General features: G+C 36.5%; 1 protein-coding gene across 3 annotated transcripts; it reads left to right on the plus strand.

Moving 5' to 3' along the window:
* Positions 1–9,494: 9,494 nt before the first annotated feature.
* Positions 9,495–21,524, plus strand: spoplb (speckle type BTB/POZ protein like b). Of its 3 annotated transcripts, none has more exons than XM_065241017.2 (13): positions 9,495–9,659; positions 12,234–12,334; positions 12,552–12,680; positions 14,151–14,266; positions 14,354–14,475; positions 15,234–15,385; positions 15,480–15,607; positions 16,662–16,839; positions 17,006–17,061; positions 18,440–18,562; positions 18,650–18,792; positions 18,932–18,985; positions 20,458–21,524. In XM_065241017.2, the coding sequence occupies exons 4-13, from the start codon at positions 14,189–14,191 to the stop codon at positions 20,600–20,602; spliced, it is 1,179 nt and encodes a 392-aa protein (XP_065097089.1). In that variant the 5' UTR covers positions 9,495–9,659; positions 12,234–12,334; positions 12,552–12,680; positions 14,151–14,188; the 3' UTR covers positions 20,603–21,524. The 3 variants fall into 3 exon arrangements, with proteins under 3 accessions (XP_065097089.1, XP_073667922.1, XP_073667923.1); XM_073811821.1 differs by having other exon boundaries at positions 15,234–15,384; positions 15,467–15,607; XM_073811822.1 differs by lacking the exon at positions 9,495–9,659 and adding an exon at positions 9,703–10,023 and having other exon boundaries at positions 15,234–15,384; positions 15,467–15,607.
* Positions 21,525–22,265: the final 741 nt, after the last annotated feature.

Consider the following 22,265-nt stretch of genomic DNA (forward strand, 5'->3'; position numbering starts at 1 on the left):
TTTCTCAGGCCTCTCACGGGGCTTCATACGCGTCACATTATGCCCCTCAGGCATTGTCTTAATGTCACAGGTAAATTAAAAAACTTCTACCTCTGCCAAGGGCCTGAATCTTAATACAGACCTTTGCTAAATCCAATACACTGGAGATTATGACTAGGTGACAGGGTCAGTAAGTACTGATTAAAACTGAGGTCAGTATAAGGTGGCCTTTGAAAAAGAGTTAGGAACAAGCGCATAAGTCTTTTGAGGCTTCAACACACAAATGCTTAAGGCTGCTCTTATGTGAAGCACTGTGGTTTTGCTCTTATTAGGTTTTTATTTCATGCAGTCCAAACCTATAATAATTGATCAGGCATATGATACGCTATGGGCAATTTCGCTATGTGGTAATGAAGGCACAAGTACTTCCCAAGTGAGTTTTATTGAAGCAACTTTTGAGATTACTGTGTCAATAATCAAAGGAAAATAATTTTGTTTAATAACTTGAATATGCACATGTTCTGTTTTTTTAAGAACACTGCAATAATCATAATTTTCAGCCACTTTCAGACAAACTCACTAGCCCCCATCCTCTCACCCCAAAGGCTGATAACTGATTTAGGCTTCAACAGCCTAAGCACAGGAACAAACCATCTGCACCTCATTATCACCCCACCAAGAAGTTATATTTAAAAAAATTTATGCAGATGGAAATAAACATAATATAGTGTAACATACTAAAAAGCATATAAGCAACAACTTTACTTTAAGATAAAGTCATGTACATAATTTATAATAATAAAGGCAAACAGCCCTAAACAAAGAAAATGAATGGTCCCGTCCGGAACTATAAATGCACCACCTTTGGAACCAACGACCCCTTAGTAGGACGTACAGCCTACCCGGAAGCGGACAGCCGTAGCGCACACACGCCAAGAAAGAAGGTAGCGAGAGGAGAACACAAACACGACACAAATCAATAAAGGGTAAATTAAAAATAAATAGTGTTTTGTCTTTATTATCTGAAAGCTGAAAACCAACGAGTAATTAAGTGCGTTGTGATTATCGGGGTTTTGTGCAATTTATACACAACGGCATCTGTTCGTATGTAATGAAAATTATTCAACCAACGTTATAAAGATGATTAAACTTCTGTAAATGTGTACAGTATTAATGACCAGTTGAGCACACAACAAACACAGAACTTGGCAAGGACTGCACGATTCTGAAAGGAAATTTTAAACGAAGATCGCTATTTTGAATGCTAACTAAACAAAATAATTATTTACTAGAGGATCTGACAAAAAACCGAATGGCAGCAATCTATTTAAAATGTTTCATCAGTTTGAATTTTTTTATAAATCTGAAATATTTAATGACCTCAATCCAGGACCCATCTAGACCGGTATAATCTGTCTCAAGCAGTGTAACAATTTTTTAAATGGGAGAATAAGGAAAAAAACACAATCGCTTTTGGAAGAGAGTAGTTTTTTTTACTTTCAGTTTCCTTAAAACAAAGCAAAAGATGAATAAGCATTTTAAAGAGGCTTCCTTAATTGTTAATTTTAAAACAGTTTGCAAATAAATCGAACTACACGCGGCCAGTATTTGCGCGTCCGTGAATATGTTAAAACAAAAATGAACACAACGAACATCCGCCATCGCGAGCTGCATCAGTGAAACCCCAGCTTCATCCGCGTCGTTTAAACACGTGAGCCAATTTGTTTTTGCAACTCACTGTTTAAAAATCCCCATTTACATGATGATGACTCTCTTTGACTCAGCAACAGCGCCCTATTTCAAAGTTCCGGTATGATTTCTGTCGAAGGTTTAATAGACAGTCGAATCGTTATAATTTAGGAATGAGACCGTGATTTTCCCTCGATTAATCGTGCAGCCCTAGCAAGGTTGACAATGCCACATAGCATCTCATCCTGACGCCACCGTTACCGATTATATTTTTTAGAGGAGGATTTTAATATCACGAGTATAAAACCTGGGTTAAACGCACAGCAAAAATGGGAGAGTTACAATTTAAGTGTTAAACATTTCTGAGTTGAAATTTAAGAGTACATTTAACATTTATAGTAAATTGTTGTTTGGAGTTGAAGTTAATTAACTGAGTTAATCATGCCAGTGTTAACCCAACTCCTTAAAGATGTAATTACACCCCACCCACACATTTCAGTCTTCCATTTGAGCTGGTCAACTACCTTTTCCAAATGTCCTGCAGATTGAACGGTAAGTAAAACTAAATTATTTACACTAATTTTTAATGCTCTGATTTTAACTTTCAGAAACTTGTTTTCTGTGGCTGCATATTATGCTTATTTCTAATTTCTGGTGTCCTTATCTGAAACCCACAGCAAAATCCCCAGAGTTAAATGGGTCATATGATTTTTTTTAAGATGTAAAAATAATTAGCTTATTAGTATGTCTGTTTAAATACCAGGAGCAGCTGATTTGTATTGGTATTCAATGTGTATATTTAAGGTAATGCAATACATGTGAACATATACATGGTCTAGAATAGATATTATACTGTATATTGGTTCAGAAAGAGTGGAATTCATACCAAGCTAAAATAAAAAAGCAACAAATAACACTGATGCTCATTTAATGAAATAATGTCTGGGGGGTCTTCATTTGTAGTTTTTTAGGGTTTGGGTATTTTCTATGTATTATTGTCTTTTTAATTTTATTCTTTGAAGAAAGCAAAATTGTTACATGTAATTCCACAAACTGTGTTTTTTATATATATAAATTACTGCATCCACAGCAACAGCAAATTTTACCTCCCTTAAAATGTTTAACACATGTGGTTTTGCATAATTTCTAATAAAATTAAGATAAATTTCATTGGTTAACTTGATAAAAAATAAAAGTAATACGGAAAAACATATTTGATAACTGCAGTGCTTTAATGATTTCTTACATTATTCTGAAAATTAGAGGGGTGTGAGGGGCCTCCAATTAAATTTTTCCTAGGGCCTCCAGCCCTGATTGCTAGACAAAAACGAAACTCTGGCCTAGTGTAAAAAATCTTGAAAGTGTTCATTTAACTCTGATGAGTGTGGAGCTATATAAACTCTGAAAAAGTGTTGAAATCAACTCTGTGAGAGTTAATTTAACACTGGACTTTTTGCTGTGCAGGGTTTTACCTGCTTGGAAAGATATTGGATGAGTATGTTTGGCTTAAGGGCTCGATAGGAAAACACACCAATTTAAACATTTTCACAGCAGACAAACAACGCATTGGTTGTGAAACTGTCAATACAAGTATTGGTATTAGCATAGATGAAACCTATTAGCTTATAGATTTTTTTGTGAAAAGTCAGTGATGGCTAATCACAGCGACAAAGTGCTTTTGTTTGTCAATGAGAGAGAGAGATTGTGTCTGGATTTATATTAGTGCAGTTATTCTAGACATTTTTCCACAAAAATGTTTGCCATACTGACACGAACCATACCTAAAAACCGCTTAAAGGCATAGTTCACCCAAAAATTTTCTCATTTCTCATGCTGTTACAAATCCTGTATAAATGTCTTTGTTCTGATGAACACAAAGGAAGATATTTTGAGGAATGTTTGTAACCAAACTGTTCATGAGTCCCATTCACTTTCACAATATTTCTTTGTCCAACATAAAAGTGAGTAAATAATGACAATATTTTCATTTTGGGGTAAAAAAGAAAAGGTAGAAAAGGTGTGATATAGCTTTCTAAGCGATCATACATGTGCTGTTTGCATCGGATAACAAAACAGGTAAAAATTACATAGACTTAAAGCTGAGAAAGGATTGGGAATTGTTTATTTACAGAGACTAGGTGTGAGCTTTGTTTGATTCACTATAGCAACTGCAACCATTCAAGTTTTATCAGTCTAACAATGAGAAACCATATCGTATTATTATAGTTTTATAATATAAATAAACTGGGCACTTATAGTAAACACGTAAAAAATGAATACCAAATAATTTCTGGTGATTTTTGCATATGCCCTTAAATAAGCCAGAGCTTTTACCTCAGATTGTAGTGACAGATCACAAGGAGTCTTTTGCAGTTTAACAACTTTTTCATGCGCCTCTTCCTTCACCAGCCCATCAAAACATTTGTGATTTCTCTTTCCAAAACCACAAATTAGATATAAGTTAAGTACAAAACGAGCTTTAAACAGCGCTGTCAGCGTCGGAGATGAAAGCGAGTAAACCGTCGGAAGCCTGTCAAACCGTTGACATTCCCGCGCGTGTGTTATCTGCACAGCGCGCGCTGCTGGAAGCGCGTGAATCGCGCGTGTTTCTGACCGACTAGCCGCCTCGCGCTTCCCGCTTTTCTGTCCTTTCTTCTGACAAGCAGTGATAGAGCGAAAAGGAACAGAGAGATTTTCTATTTCTAATAGAAAACTAAGGATGATTTCTCAGTTAGCAAGACAGACAATGTGGTTTTGTGTGTCGCTGTGTCTGCACATTTCCTTTGATGCTTTATCACTAAAAGCTAATGTTGATTAACTTCTCTTTAAGCTATGTGTGTGTTTGGAATTTGGCAATACATTTATTCATAATTAAGCAAACCAACTGTCTGCTTTTGTTGATAATTACTTGTTTTTTTTTTTTTTAAACCACTCGCCTGACAGAAGTCTTTGAAATAGCAAAAAGCAACATTTATAATATATTACTGCACATATTCCTGCTAATTCTGAATTGACACATAGAGGTGCTCTCAGCACAGATCATCTGCTGAATGAGTGATAAAAGCAGTGTGTTCTTGTTATAATGTTTGAACTTTTTGCAGTCATGCCATAGGAAAACCTTTCATTCAAAGTCAGTAGTACCTTTTACCACCACAAAGAAATTTAATGCATTAGAAAGGTTTTGTGAAGGTTCTTTTGGATCTATACAGACAAAGAACATGTTGGGAATCTTTTAGGTGTGACGAAAATTACTTGTGTTTCTGTTTATGGGGAAGTTCAGACATGATCAAAGGTATAGATGGCTTCATTGGATGCACGTGCGTTGTTGCAGTTACACATCTGGGCAGAACTTAACTTCTGGTCTCTGTTTGTTTAAAGAGCAACTATCGTCTGTATCACGGTTTAACATTTCCTTTGGTGTGTATTCCATAGAAATTACAGTGTTACTTGCAACTGGTTGCCAGTAACTTACCGTAGATTTAAATTAGTTGTTTATTGGCAAGAGTTTGTTAAAAATGAAATAAATTGTAAATATGAACAAGTCTTTATCTTTACAGAATAAAACTATACAATAACAGCCTCATGCAATGAATTTCTACAGATTTTTTTTTTACAGTGTACATACCCCATAAACAATGACACAAGTTCTCTTTTCTTGGCAACAGTTTACTTCCTGGACTGTTGACGTAGACAAGACCGATTTTATCATAATTCCTCCCGCTTTGACTCGCAGCCTGTAAATTAACTACTGTTAGAATTGCATTGTGAGCAAATCTTTCAAACATTGTAAGGAGTGTCATATTTTTGGCTGATGTCAGAGGTATTCGGGCCAATGACGACGTGCAGATTAGCTGGCCAATCAGGGACACGGAGCTTTTCCGATCGATGACTTTTGTGCAAAATCTATGCGTTGAGGAAGGCAGGATATCTGGAGCTACAAAACTCTACGGTATATGGAAAATATGTTTTTTTTTACATAAACCACGCCAACACATTGTATTATATCAAATACACAAAATAATGTTGTTTTTAGTAATTAAATAGGTGCACTTTAATGGTCTGGCTAGTGGCTAAACTGAACTTTGGAATACCTCGTCGAAAATAACAAATGTTTTGGTTTTCTTAAGACGAGGGGAGACAGCGATAATGGATCAAAGCTATGTGAAGGTATGTTTGGCAGCCCATCTGTAGTTAACATTGTTATATAGTACACATTTTACACAGTAACGTTAGCTCAATGTAGTTTTTGATACGCTTTAGCTATGATTTTAATTAAAGTAATTTACTGGTTTATTTAGCATGTTATCAGAAATAAACTACTGTAAGGACTCTGTTGTTATTGATTCTTTGCAGAGTTTACAGGAAATTACGTCTGTTCCAAGAAAGCCGCTTGTTTATGTTGTTACTACTGAAACTATCTTTAACACTTGATTGACAGTAACACAGTGTTGTAACAGAACTGGCAGTCATACACAGAGCAACATCCCCCCGCCCTTCCCCCCCCCTCTCTCTCCCTTTCCCTCCATCCCTCTCTCTCTCTCTCTCTCTCTCTCTCTCTCTCTCTCTCTCTCTCTCTCACTCACTCACTCACTCACTCACATGCACATACACATGACTTCAACACTTTTACAGTAATTTTGTACCTCAGATTTTGCAACAAAAGTGAAAAATGTGAAAAAAAAAATGGTTCCATATCATTTTACCTCTATAGAAAATAAATACAACATACAACTGTACAATTTGACTCTATGGAATACTCTTTTAAAAGATGTGTTACTTTTTCTATTTTGATCCTTTATCTCTCTCCATCCTCCTCTGTTGCCAAAGGTTTTAAAACTCATTACTATTTCCCGGATTAGAATTCCGAGCTTAAACAATAGAGTTAATTACAACGGATGATTATTGCAGTAGCTTTGGAGTTCATAAGACATTAGTGGCTAGGGGGATCAATTCTGAGTTTGACACCGTTCAGCTGAAACCAGCTCAGCTGCAACTACTGTGGACTATTTTGTTTTTGCATACAAACGGAAATGTTTAAAAAAATCTGAAAAAAAGAAAGCAACATTAAAAAAAACCTTTCATGTAGGTTAGTTTTCTCTGACACGGTTTCGCTGAGAAAATGTGATCAAGCATTTTCTTGTCAGTGTTAAGACTAGCAGGGCATCTCGCAACTTGACAGGGAATTTTGTCTTCTAATTGAGGTTCACAAAGCCAGAGGGGTAAACTCAACTCAAAAAGCTGTTATTTCCTTCTTTCTTTTCTCTTGTACTGTCTTTGTTCCTGATGAAAAAGTTTGTAGTATGCCAGTGCCACAAATCTATTAAACCAAGACTATCTTTACTTAACTGCTCTGTTACAAAACACACTGTGCCGCTTATACTGTACATTATTAAAATTAAAGGTCCCTCACACTGCCATATGGGACCATTCAGCCAAAAATGGTTCTTCTAAAGTTGGTGTAAAGTCTGATATTAAATCTGTTCTCTGTTTGTGACACCACAGAAAATTTGAATTTTGAATTTGAATTATTGAAAAACCCACTGGCTCTTGGTCTTTCTCAACTTTCAAATACGGCTACAACCTGAATAGATGCTCTCGATTTTGTTGAGCCGAGTCTTTAATCAAAAACACAAATTTCCTTCCTTCCTCAAAACAATTTCTTTTTACTGCCGGTCACCGGGTATGGCAGAAGGGCGGGCCTGGGAAAAGATTGCAGCAATTAGCAAATAGCATCATGACCCAACTTTCAACAATTCGATGGATGAATTCAAGTCCAGCCCTACATTTTTTCCCTTCAGAAGCGGTTTTACTGGTATATGCTTGTTTCTCAGGGCGCATATGCATACATCATTAAGCCTGGTTTAAGTTCACTAAGCAGTACATTCGCAAGTCATAAGCATATTACAGCAATTTAGGATTAATTAAGAATAATAGTCAAGTTTAAAATTGTTAATATTCTGAAATAAGGCAGTCTTGATGCAGTCTTTGGCCTATATGTCACGACAGGGAAAATAAGACAATCGCTATACTTTCACTTTATTGGGGCTTTAGTGGTCTAACCCCACAATTCAGTACTACAGTTTAACAGTCTTTGCAACGTGTTTCAGCAATATATTTCTAACATTTGTAATGTGTTTAGAAACAATTCTCATAAATTACTTTACACGGACCTTTGCACCTTTTTGTTTCACAAAAGTTTTTATTTTGTAATAAAAAAGTTAGGTAAAAGGTAGGTTCTTTTAGGCTGAAAAAATAGTAAAAGTGTAGAGGTACAGGTCCAAACATAATAGTAGTTTTTTTTTTTAAATAATTAAATGTACAATGGTTAATAAAGTTGGGGAAATGTCAGTTATAATTAAACTTATATTTTATTTCTGTAACCTAGACTTTGGTCATCTGGGATTGTTAAGGTGCTGCCTAGACTAGCTACTATTTCAATCACTTATGATGTTTCTTGTCTGTTGGCAGCTAACTTTGTAACGGAACTAAAGTGTTTATAAAAAGCACTGTTTTATATTACAATAAAATGATTTGTAGGGATGTTGTAAATGTAATACAAACCATCATTTTACCACCGACACAAACATATTAAGCCCTTTTTTATTAAACTTTCCTTCTTTTATGATTGATAATAGAATAATTTTTCCACACAGATTCCCGTTCATCCACTCTCATCTTTTTCATTTAGTTGATAATCCTCTTACTTTCAAACACTGATGTTTTCATAGAGCCAGGTCACAGTGAATTGAGACCGTTTTTGTCATGGTAATGAAGAAAGTGAGAGAGCTTTTAACTCAGAGCTGATGAACCCACATCTTTTAACAAAAAATAGTTTTTCAAAAACCATTAAAATATGCGTAAGTCACTTTTTCCATGTATTATTATTTCCAATATTACATCTTCTCTGGCAAACTGCTTTTCATATCCCATTGAGTGATAGCCTGGATTTATTGAGGATCATTACCATTACAATACCTGCTTCAAAATACTGTTATCTTTTTCGGAGATATCAAACGATGATATATTGCGTGGCATCTCATTCAATCTCTTAGACATGATATCGATCAGCATGCCTCAATCTAAAATGATGACAAGTGGGATAAAATATAATTTTAGTCAATGATGGCTGGCACATACTAGTCCTGTTTGGGTGTATGGGGGAGGGGGAACTGGAATAAACTTTTACCATGTTAAACATTATTGTAGGCCTGATGCTCATACCCAATTCCAAAACTTTTTTGCATGACTTGTCTTAATATAATCTAATTGCATCATGTACTTTATGGGACGGGTCTACTTAACAACCATGCCTATACAGAACAATTTTTGCAGCAGATGTCTAACTGTATCACACTTATGCATTTGGCAGATGCTTTTATCCAAAGCGACTTGTAGTGCATGTAAACAATACTTTTTTTCAGGATCTGTGTTCCCCGAGAAATAAACAAAAGGCTATATTTTTTGATAACACTTAATTTCTCAACATTAATTGTTATTATTTATAATGATAAACAGCAGTCATTTAATAATATTGCTTGTTACTAAAGGTTTTTCATAATTTAAAAATAGACTTTACAGAAAAACTTTACCAAACAAGTTTAAAGCTGTAATATGCATCACAAAATGTACTATTGTCCTAATATATATCTAAACGCATTAAACCGTCCTATTTAAATTCTTTTACGACTTTTGATGAACAAACACAATCGTATTTAAATAAATATTTGAATGTGCTCTACGTTTAGCCTACTAAAAGCAAACTGGCTGCGCTTGTTGTTAGAACAGATGGTTTCAGGAGGAAGTTCTCCGCGCATGCGCAGTGCGTAGAGCAGAAGCGCAGGCAGCGCTATGAGAGACAGAGAGCAAAAACACCCCTTATCTGTAAAGAAAGGCTAAAAAGTTCACTCCTTTCGCACAAAATCCTTTCTTCGACTTACTCAGGTCACATATTGTGCCGTGTTTTCATGTCTGTGATGCGGAGTGTCTGAGAGGTTTGTAAAATGATTTTATTTCTTTTATTTTAATCACCGCTCTGCGCACTGACACAAAGACAGATGGCTTTCTCGATTTCACAAATCTTTACTATTATGTTTTTGCTTTGGGTCAAATATATGAGATACTCGAGGGCTTTGGCACAATGCTTTTTCTTTGTTTCGACCGGAAAGCAAAATTGTCGGCTCGCCTTTGTTTTGGTTCTGCCTCTTGTTTGGGCCGTGCCTGAAATTTAGGCCAAACGAGACAAGCCTTGGTTGGCTAACTTGGTTTCCTTTACTATTTTTTTTCTTCTTCGTTTTCCGCATCAGTCGCACGGCGAGCGGATCTAACGGAACGGCGACAAGTGCTCGGCGCGTGAATGTACGTACATACTTGTTATTATGTCGCGAGGAACGCGGTTATCGATTTGTAACAGAAACTTGCTGTTGGGTTTGGTTTTGTAGCGCGTTAGCTGATACGATCGTCTGCTTCATGTTGAGAGAAACTTCACTTGTTTTACCGGCTGATTTGGTTTGGGGTGCATACCGGAGATTTGTTACCGTGTTGCGTGTGTGTGTGAATCGCGTGCATACGCCGGTAATCGTAGATACGTGTGTCATGGCGCGACGTGAAAATGATAGACGATTTTAGCTGAAGTCGCTCTGTTAAACCCTCTGTTAAATTGATAAAAATCAAGCTGAAAAGTTGATTTTCCAGCAGCTATGATGCATGTGATGCATTCTTATGCAAATAACCTTTGTTAGTAACTTAATATACTGAATAAAGTTAACATGGATTTTTGTATGATTAGGACTATTAAAATTTGAGATTTTCTAAAAATCTTAATATGTATATTGTGTTGATATTGTGTTGAAAAATGACTTTCAATTGACAAATAAAAAAAATTTTGTGATGTAATTTGTGAGTAATTTTTATTTGGAACAACAAAACTTGGTACAGAAAATTACATTCGTTGTGAGGTTGTTTTTTCTTCTCTAATAGATAAAGTAGTGATATGATATATCAGCCACGTGTGATAACTTTATTCATTTGACTAATAAGGATAACTTGTTCTCATTTGTTTTAGATTCAAATATAAAAACTTTTCCCCAAAAAGTTTCTGCTTTCCATCCTTAAAATTTTTATAAAACAATTTTTTGTGTTTTGCATTTTGTGCATTTGGCAAATACTTTTTTCCAAACCAACTTATGGGACATTGTTTTTCTAAAAAAAAATTTAGTAGCATGTATGTTCCCTGGGAATCAGTGGTGGCCGGTGACTTCTCTTCCGAGGGGCGCAAATTCAAAATATGTGTTTGTTGCGTCATGGGAACCAAGTGCATCATGAGTCATGTCAAAATACGTGCCTGATGCACACGCATTGAAAGAGATGTTCATGTTTACAAAATACTCACAAGACACTAACTTAACGCTAAACTCTGATTAAACATGAGATTAAGCGAGTTTCTAGCAAACGTGAGCGTCTCTTTTATCATAAACCCGTTCAAAGGATCTGCAGGGTTTTACATGACATGATATTTTGAAACGACGAGCCACACACATGACGTGCTACAGACGTTGTGACAAGCTTCGCATCGTGCACCCTCGAAAAAAGAAGTCACCGGCCGCCACTGCGGGGAATAAAACCCATGACTTTTGAGTCGCTAACACATGCCCTCCCTGCTAGATGAGCTATAGAAACACAGTGTTATTTTAATGTTCCCTTTAATAACGGTTTTGTTCTTGCTATACAACAAAAACTTATGAATAATCATAATCAGAGCAATGCAAAAGACTTTTCAGCAAGTTTACTATAAATATTAGTTTTTGTATATTTCATGACTAAAACCTGCAGAAGCGGCAGGTGAATTTTTTTTCGATGGCGCACAATGCGAAGTTTGCAGCCCATCATGTGTGTGTGGTTCGTAATTTCAAAATATGTGTTTGGCGCGACAAGTGATCCTATGTGCATCACCTGTTTTGTCAAAATAGGTGTCTGCTGCAGACGTGTCTAAAGGGTTTATGATAAAAAAGATGTTTTCGTTTGCCAGATACTCGCATAATCTCATACTTAATCAGAATTTACTGTTAAGGGAGTGTCTTGCGTGTATTTTGTGAACGTGAGCGTCTCTTTTATCATAAACGGTTTTGACACTTGATGCACATGGTTCACATGGCACAACAAACACATATTTTGAAAACACGAGCAACACACAACACTCAACACACTTTTTTTTTTAGTTTGCACCCCTCGGAAGAGAAGTCACCGGCCGCCACTGGAAACCTGCCGGTCTCATCAACAAAGGTTGATTGGCTGTGTCAATTCCTGTTCTGTACATCAATTAAGCAAACATCCCAGTGTCCTTTGCACCATTTACTTGTAAATCTATTGATGGGGGTTGTGCATTTCAGCATTTGGATGATAGAACATTCCCAAACAGACCTCAAATTTTTATTTATTGAATATCTAAATCTGATTATACTGTAAGTTATGTCACTAATCTGTACATTGAGATTTGAGCCACACAGAATGTCATGCAATGCCATTGGTTGTAGATGTGGTGGTGTTAAAAAGTCTTTCATTCTTGCCAGGGTTCACTGAGAGTGGCATCCTACAACATCCCTGCCTGCCAAACATTCCTCACTGAAGGCTCACAAAACTCCTGTAAGTGAGATTCAGCAGATTTGTTGAGGTGAGTGTTTTTTATTGGGTGAATTCTGATTTATTGTCATCTGCAGTTGTAACATTGATATGTTTTATACATTAACTTATTTTACAAATTCCAAGTTTGTTTACTGTGATAAAGGACCATATGAAGGATGCATAATGTGACTTCTGCTTTATTCTCTCTCCGTGTATGTATGTATGTGTGTGTGTGTGTGTGTGTGTGTGTGTGTGTGTGTGTTAAGAATGGGTTGTTTAAAGTCTGAGTTCAGTCTGAACTGTTAGTCATTGTTTCCATTCACACTGGCGGCGTGTCTCTGAGCTTGAGCCCAGCGATGACATGGAAAAACAAACTGCTGATCTCTGAACACTAGGTATTATTATATTTTATTCAGTTTTTGCTTGTACTATTGCTTATATTGTTTGTCTGTTCAAAAATGTAGAAATATTAAACTTCAGCATCACCTGTCGCTTTGTTTATGCTGTGAACGTGATTGATAGTTCAAGTCAGTTTGTATATTGAAGAGAGCTGTGTGCTATTACTTTTCTAGTTGTTCATACTTGGCTGTTTGGCGATTTTTCTCCAGGCAGATAAACAGACAGTTTTAAAAATAGGAGCTGTTTGAGGGACCAGAATGTCATAAAGACTTGGGCAGCTAAGGAAACACAGCAAACCACCCAAAAAAACTTTACCAACCGCCTGACTGTGCGTTCACACCATTATCGGTGAGAGTGTCACACCGTACATGACGTGCCGCTGCTCGCTGATGGCTCTCATTGAAAATTAATGACTTCCAGCCACTTTGATGCTCTCGCCGGTGAAGGTGTGAACACACAGTAAGTGTCCGTTCACATATCGAATCTTTTGCGTGTTTAAGACTTTTTTTCAAATGTAGGCGCGCGGTATGTGTGTTCATAATGGAATCGACGCTGTCGCGACGCACACATGGTGTGATGCCCTCGTATTTACCAGGCACGTGCACAGAGTTAAAAACATCTCAACTTTTCCAAATGTTGCAAGCGCACCGCAGGTCATGTGACAAGAACATATGTACCTAGTGTTTTCCACACGTTTTAGGCGGGACATGTGAATAGAAAAAGTTTATAATAATTTATTATTTTTGGGTCAAATTTTGCCGGACAGATGTAAAGATAAGTACGTACAGCAACCTCCTGCAATTTTACGTTTCAAACAGAGATGGCGATACAGAGGCAAAAGTTTTGAATTGCAGCTTTAAAGTCACAATGAAACGGAAGTAGCAATTGTCTTATTTTCCCCATCTTGACGTATTTCCGAGTGAAACGACTTCTGAAAAGTTAGGTCGGGGCATGAATTCGTACATCGATAATTAATTGGATTGTTGGAAGTTGGGTTTTATCACTGCAACCTATTTGCCCCGCCCTCGTGAACGGAGGTAAAGAGAAATCGTTTTGAGGAGGGAAGAAGATTACAATTTTTGATTAAAATTATGAGCGTGCATAAATAAAAAAAAATATTTATAAAGCAGCTCACAGATAAATTCTTTGTGAAAGACCACAATATTCCCCAAAAAAATTTTATTAAAATTTTTTCTAAATCCTTTAAAAACACTTTAGCAACTGCCTAAGAACACACTGGATGGTGGCGCGTTTTGCTTCTCATTAAGTTAATCCATTAAATGGTTAATATTATGTGTCTATTATATGTTTTTGCTGTTAGTTTTATGTTTTTGCTATGAATTATGTAACTTTAAGTGTCATTATTTAGTTGCCATATTGGGAAAACCATTTGACTTTGTTTTCCGGTTGTTTACAGTCCATGTTTTGACTACAGCTGCATAGTTTTGTCTTGTTTTTGTGTGTAGGTCGAGCAGTAAGCTAAATCAGGGTAAAAAAGCAGGCCATGTCACGGGTTCCCACACCTCCTCCCCCAGGGGAAATGACATCAGGACCTGTAGCGGAGAGCTGGTGTTACACACAGGTGAGAGCGACACGGAGAGAATAAAATGAACTATTGTTCGAGTAAAAAACGGGAGTCAACAACGTCTCCTTGTGTTTTCCACGGCAGGTAAAAGTTGTGAAGTTTTCTTACATGTGGACGATAAACAACTTCAGCTTCTGTCGGGAGGAGATGGGAGAAGTCGTGAGAAGCTCGACCTTCTCGTCTGGCCCAAACGACAAGATGAAATGGTTTGTTTTAGTGTTGTTGAAAGCTCTCAAATGGCTTGATTTTTCTGTCTAATGCCCAAGACCAATACCTTTTCACACGATACACACAACTAGGAGCTTGACATTCCCATTGTGGTTATCTGAAGCTGCATTTCTATTACCCTTCAAATTGAAATGTGGAAACACAGCAATTTTGGATAAATTCCCATATATCACAAAAAAGTTTTACGCTCGGTTGAGTTGTTTTTTTAGGCAATTCATAAAAGGAATGTATCACCAAATTGATGTGCGTATAAGTCACATGATCATTCTTTAAATATGGCTTGGTATGTTTGGTTGGAGGACAAGACAGAAGAGCTGTGTTCAACTTCATGGTTACAAGAACCAACAATATGTGACATAAAAATACCACGAGGGCGATTCGGGTGTCAACTGCTCTGTATGCTTTCAAGTCGCTCTCGCAGTATTTTGATGTCATCTGCATGTCGGTCTGCGCACTACCGTATGCAGTCGAGTAGACCGGTCCGCATGGTTTTTGGAATGACTTATCGCAAAACAACAACATAAAATTTTGACCTCGGTATTTGGAAACGGTGTCATTTCACAATAGTTTCTTGTCGACATTTAGAAAACAGTGCTTAAGTAAATCTTGAGTAAATCTTTAATGGAAACGCAGCTTGTGAAGCCATAGTTGCTCATTTTGATTTGGTCAAGAGGTTGCTAGAAAGCTTCACACACACTCCAAATGAAACCTTCCTCTCCATTTTGCTTTCCTATAGGTGTCTAAGAGTGAATCCAAAGGGTCTGGATGATGAGAGTAAAGATTATCTCTCTCTGTACTTACTGCTTGTTAGTTGTCCCAAAAGTGAAGTGAGAGCAAAGTTCAAGTTTTCTTTACTGAACGCCAAAAGAGAAGAAACTAAAGCCATGGGTGAGCCTTTTAAGAAGTCCAGAAGATTGTGTTTGGGTGTGACCTACAGTACGGTGTATTTATTTAGTGCTTGTATTTTCTGACCGCACTTCAGAAAGCCAAAGAGCCTACCGCTTCGTCCAGGGAAAGGACTGGGGCTTTAAGAAGTTCATCAGGCGAGATTTTCTGCTCGACGAAGCAAATGGACTTCTTCCAGATGACAAACTTACTCTGTTCTGTGAGGTACCTTGACCTATGAAATGTACTTGTCTTAAAATACTCATACGATCACTAAAGAACCACAACCAAATCTAGTTCCTTGCTCTTACTTGGGCAGCTGTTTTCAGTATAGTTGACCAATATAGGTTTTGCAACCCAGTGCTATTTCAAATCATGTGAATCTACCTGCTTACAACAGCTTTTGTATTATGCATCCATTTTAAGCTGAAATTGGAAAAGTTTGTTGGCATTAAAAAAAATTACATCACCTCTAATGATGACAAATGAGACAACCTTAAAGGGACACTCCACTTTTTTTTGGAAAATAGCCTCATTTTCCAGCTCCCCTAGAGTGAAACATTTGATTTTTATAGTTTTGGAATCCATTCAGCTGATCTCCGGGTCTGGCGCTACCACTTTTAGCATAGCTTAGCATAATCCATTGAATCTGATTAGACCATTAGCATCCTGCTCAAAAATAACCAAAGAGTTTCGATATTTTTCCTATTTAAAATTTGACTCTTCTGTAGTTCCATCGTGTACTAAGATCGACGGAAAATTAAAAGTTGTGATTTTCTAGGCAGATATGGTTAGGAAATATACTCTCATTCCAGCGTAATAATCAATTACTTGCTGCCGTACCATGGCTTTCATTAGGCGCAATGATATTACGCAGTGTCCGAAAATAGTCCCCTGCTATTAAAATAAACCAAGGGGACTATTTTCAGGCGTAATATTGAGACTCTTGTCATTTTTGAGCGCGATGCTAATGGTCTAATCAGATTCAATGGGTTATGCTAAGCTATGCTAAAAGTGCTACCGCCAGACCCGGAGATCAGCTGAATGGATTCCAAAAATGGTAAAAATCAAGTGTTTAACTCTAGGGGAGCTGGAAAATTAGCCTATTTTCAAAAAAAGTGGAGTGTCCCTTTAAGAAAGCTAAAAAATGAATGCTTATTGGTTAATGGCCCATGACTATAATACAAACACAAAAACAGTACAAGGATGCTGAGTGTCTAATAAAAAAGTTTGTTAGACTTCACTAAAAAGTATTAAATACATTTTTCTGTGTTTTTAGGTAAGTGTGGTCCAGGACTCTGTGAATATCTCGGGCCAATCTAACACAAACATGCTAAAGGTCCCAGAGTGTCAACTTTCCGATGACTTGGGGAACCTATGGGAAGGCTCCAGGTTCACAGACTGCAGCTTGTTCGTTGGAGGACAAGAGTTTAAAGCGCACAAATCCATACTGGCAGGTGAGCTTTGTTATATGAACGTGAGATTTGGTCAGTAGAGAATATTCAGTGAATTGATAATGACGTGCATGACGTTACTCTCGGCTCGGCTGTGCTGTGCATACAGATGATACACTTAAAACAGATGATTCATGTTTTTTTGCACTGAACTTTTTTCTGTCTGCAGCGAGGTCGCCAGTTTTCAATGCTATGTTTGAACACAAAATGGAGGAGAGTAAAAAAGTAAGTGGTAAGATAGACAGATACAACTTGTTACGTTTGTGTTTATTTTGGAATGTTTTGTACAATACTATAGAGCAGTGTTTCCCAATCAGGGGGCTGGGGCCCACAGGGTGACCTCAGCAGATTTCCAAGGGGGCCTCAAGATGATTTAAAATTATAAAAAATTAAGCAAAAATCAAGATGTTTCTTAATTTTTTGTCAATTTTTGTACCCGTCTAGTCAATCCAAGTTCTATTAAATTTTATGTGGAAAAAATTTGGTAAGTGGGGGGCCTTTAAATATTGTTGTGGACAACTAGGGGGCCTTGAAGTGAAAATGGTTTGGACACTAACTTCAAAGTTACAATCATAAGTTTACGTCATTACAAATTAATTTAATAAAGTTTGGAAACAAGATTAAATGTCCTGTGATGAATTAATAAAATTGTAAATAAAAACCAAAATATTAAATCGGTAAAAAATATTTAGCACCAAACTGTATTATATTCTTTTGAACAAATTATACTGCTAGACCTTTGAGTTGTAACTTAATAAGAATTTGTCTATTCTGTTTTTTTTAATAGATAAAAACCACTGCTATAGAGAAATTGTCTAATGCAGGGGTTTTTAAACTTTTTTTGTCAGCCAAACCCCCTTTACCTAAATTATTTACTTAGTCACAATGAAACGGAAGTAGTGATTGTATTATTGTCCTCGTCATGACATATATCTGAGTGAAATGTCTTTTGAAATGAGAAAAATCGAGAATTGATTGGATTGTTGAGTCATGTTGCTATTTGCTAAACGCTGCAATCTTGTCCCGGGCTACGGCCTCCCGCTATACCCTGTGACCGGAAGTGAAGGGATCGTTTCTAGGAGATGTTATTTGCATTTTTGATAAAAGACTATGAGGACCCATAAATTTTTTCCTTTATTTATTTATTTATTTTTATAATGAAGCTCACAGAAAAGTAATAAAAAAATAAACACATTATTAAAAAATAAAGGTTTAAATTTCATTGTGACTTTAAAGTATTTCCTGAGATTAAGTAAATATTAATAATATTATTATATTATAATTATATTATTTTATTAATAATTTAATAGCACATTTGCATATTTAATTTTTTTTCATCTATTTTATTGTTATTATGATGTTATTACCTTCATCTGTTATTTTTTTCGTAGTATTGCGTAATGCTCACACTCACACATAAAATATATATCTTTTATTAGTAAAAATCTACTTTTATTAGTGTTTTATTTTTTACTTTTAAAAATATTTATTTGCAGCTTATGATTTATTGTGAGGAATTAATATTTTTCATCAACATTTTGGGAAACCCTGTTCTAATGAAACAGAACGCAATTAATTTTATGTTTTTGCAATTCTGTTGCAGAACCGCGTGGACATCAGTGATGTCGAACCGGATGTATTTCGAGAAATGATGGTATTTATTTACACTGGTAAAGCTCCTAACCTGGAGAAAATGGCCGACAACCTGTTAGCTGCTGCAGACAAGGTGAGAGGTGTTAAAGGAAATGCTTACTACGTTTATTGTCTACTTGTACTTGTAACTGACCTGCTGTCTGTTTATGGTTGTGTGCAGTATGCTCTGGAAAGATTAAAAGTATTATGTGAAGAGGCTCTCTGTAACAGTCTGTCTGTAGAGAATGTGGCCGACATCCTCATTCTGGCTGACCTGCACAGTGCAGAGCAGCTTAAAGCACAAGCCATAGACTTCATTAATAGGCAAGTACACAAACAGAATTGCACATATTCGTTTTGCTTGCTTGATAAAGTGACTGTCAGTTTCTATATTGAAATTTTTATCTTTTGAAACACAGCAGTGCCTGAGTGAGTTTTGTCTGCATTTTTTTTCCCTATTCAGGTGCAGCATTCTCAGACAGCTGGGCTGTAAAGATGGCAAGAACTGGAATAGCAAGTATGTGTGCCAACATGTTACAACCTCCCAGAATCCTTTGCAAATAAAGAGACCTTAACACATTTGTATTTAAAATAGAAGCTGCCAATTGTGTGCTTATTGTGATTTAAAGGGGACATATCATGAAAATCTGACCTTTTCAATGTTTAAGTGCTATAATTGTGTCCCCAGTGCTTCTATCAACCTAGAAAATGTGTTAAAGATCAAGCTAGTAACTTCGTTTTGGTAAACAATTTTCTGCAAGCATGTGAATAAATAGGTCATTGAAATTTAGCTCCCGTTGTGATGTCATAAGGGGATAAAACCGCTGCATTATCTGTACTATCCAACCACTGTACTGCCATTCTAAAAACTGCACATACATTTTTGCTCACACCTACAAAGTGGCATATTTAACATATTATAATATGATATTTTGAGCTAGAACTTCACAAAGGAAAAACTTCTGGGGACACCAAAGATTTATTTTACATCTTAATGTCTTGTGAAAGACATTAAGACATTAATGCCCCTTTAAGTCATCCCACTGCTCTAAGGGCGACTGAAATTATTTGGACGTTTATTAGCATTTTTATATTCAGCGGACGCTGCGTATCTATCCAGAATTTAAATTCAGATATTGCCCCGAGTGTCAACTTACTTTGTAAGAGCACCAAACACATTAATTGCTTGTTGTAACTAGAGGTGTAAGAAAAATATTGATACACGCAAGTACCATGCTTTTATTTTGTCGACTCTTAAACCTATAATATTGAACATTTTCAAAATAGCAATTATTCGAGATTCATGTTAGCATTTTTCTTATCTCTGAACTTAAACCGTGCCAGAAAGTACTAGCATAGGGGCGCGCCCCACATTTTATTTATTTATTTATTTATTTTTTGCAAAAGGTGGTGTGCCAGCTTTCCTTAAATTATTCTCCTATTCCTAAAACGGGAAATATCCCAATATACCGCCTAGGTTTACTGTATCACAACATATTTCACCGCAACCCCGGTATCAAGATATGTACCGTACCGTGAGATTTTTGTGTGTTTAAGATTTTTGAACAGGCCAAATAAAGGATGAGTCACATTTTCTGACAATCCACAGCATGTCACAGACATTGTCTTGTTTGTTATTTTGATGTGTTTTTTATTTGTATAGTTTTACTGAACTAATAACATTTTTACTTATTTATATCTGTAACTTTAGCCTCTCTGTTCGAAACGTAAAACTTCATCTAACTTTACATTCTCAACGCAACTAACATTCCAACAAAATCTGCCTCAAGAGCTGTGCTTATAAATAATTTTACCGCATTACCATGAATCATTCACATCATGATTTTTATGTACTTGCTCACTAACTGATTTTCGTTTATTTTTAGCAAAAAAAATTCTGGATTTCAGCTTAAAAGTGGAAACAGTTTTGTGACGAATGTTTTCGGTTTATTGATTGTAACCATCAGGCTTGTTTTTGCTCTCTTGCAGTCACGCTGCAGATATAATGGAGACGGCCGGTTGGAAGGCGATGATTCAGTCTCATCCTCACTTAGTGGCCGAGGCATTTCGTGCTCTCGCCTCCGCCCAGTGCCCCCCTTTTGGTTTGCCTAGGAAACGGCTAAAACAGTCCTGACCTTTGCCCTCACTGACTGCATAAAATACGACGCATGAGGCAACTACCCCACAAAGCCCTTCTACCCCCTCCTTTTTGCCCAACACCCCTCTTCACTCGCCCTTACTGGAGACACAAAACGGAGGAGCTTGTTTAAAACACAGTGGTCTCCGTTCACAAGAGAGGAAGAAGAAGATATGGACTTCGTAGTGGTTGCCGCCATGCTGTTTACTCTGGCTTGCTGGAGTGTCGTTCAGCGAGTCCTTTGGCCTTAATGGATCCACCCCGCCATTTCTTTGTGTCTCTACATGTAGTTATGTGCCTGCTGCGACTGATTCCAGACCTGTCTGGATTGCACTAGCTCCCACATAATGCAGTAGTTTTAACATGGTGGTGTTTAGGACCTTGTATGTCATGTTGTCGAGGGGCCGGTTTACCTGTAAACTTGTGGTCTGACGTTTCAAAAAAACAAGTAAACGCTCACTAAACGCATAGCTACGCACATGCATCAAGTGCAAAGATCGTCTCCACTGACACTTTTTAATTAATGATGTTGCCCATATTGCTGGCAAAATGTCTCGTAGTACGTTTATCATCATTGAAATTGGTGTAAGTATTAACTGAGGTTGTAAAGTGAAATGTGAGGGAATTCACATTGAGTATTGCAACGAAACCGGTAGATGTCAATAGACAAAAGATGTCGACATTTTGCACCAAGGTAAACTATTTGGTAAATATGAAGATTTGTTTACGGTGTTGTTTACAGACCTTGTTTTCCCCTTTATTTCGCACAGAATTAGTTTTGACCTTAGTTAAAGGTGAATTTATTTTCCATGGTTAATGTACTTTACTGAACAGGAGAGTTCTTTGTGTTTGAACAAATGTATTGTAGTTCAAATGAACTTTGATTTATTGCTTTGGAAATAAAATGGAAGTCAATTTTGTGCTTGCTTTTTTGTAAAGAGTGTTTGTGTTAACATGACTTTGAAAGTGACTTGGTTATTTGTTCCTGGTCTTAATTTGCACAATCGACATGTGTCATTTCTTAAATGGTATAATTGTATTTATAATCCAAATATATTTTTGATGAGTTCTTAATTTTATCATACTAGATGTAAATGTTTGTTTGAAAGCAAACCTGATGTGTCGTCTGACTAGTGTTGGGCTAATATTACTTTCCCTTGTAACAAGTAGTGCAAAAGTGTTGTATGTTGCAGTTACCATCCAAAAACGGGCTACTTACAAGTTACATTTTTGTCACAACGTCACAAATGCAGGAAGCTAGCTCTTTTTATTCTACCAACATGTTTTTGGGTGTAGTGGAAAGTTATGTAATAAGTAATTACTTTTGAAAGAAGTAATATATTACATTTTTTAAATAACCCAATGCTGCATCTGGCAAATGTAAAAAAAAATCATGGCTTTGTTTGGTCTGAAAGAAGTAACTAGTGTGGGGGGTAATCTGATTACCGTGGGAAAAAGTAACTAGTAATTGGAAAAAAGTAATCAGATTACTTTTGGAAAAAGTAACTAGTATTGATGAAAAAGTAAAGATATGAGTTATTCATGTCGTGGGTTGCTGAGCACAAAAATATGTTAGGATGAAAATAAATCACAAATGACAGATTACGTTTGGAAAAAGTAACTAGTAATGTGGAAAAAGTAATCAGATTACTTTTGAAAA

Source organism: Paramisgurnus dabryanus, chromosome 14 (genome assembly GCF_030506205.2).
Source record: "Paramisgurnus dabryanus chromosome 14, PD_genome_1.1, whole genome shotgun sequence".
Lineage (NCBI taxonomy): Eukaryota > Metazoa > Chordata > Actinopteri > Cypriniformes > Cobitidae > Paramisgurnus > Paramisgurnus dabryanus.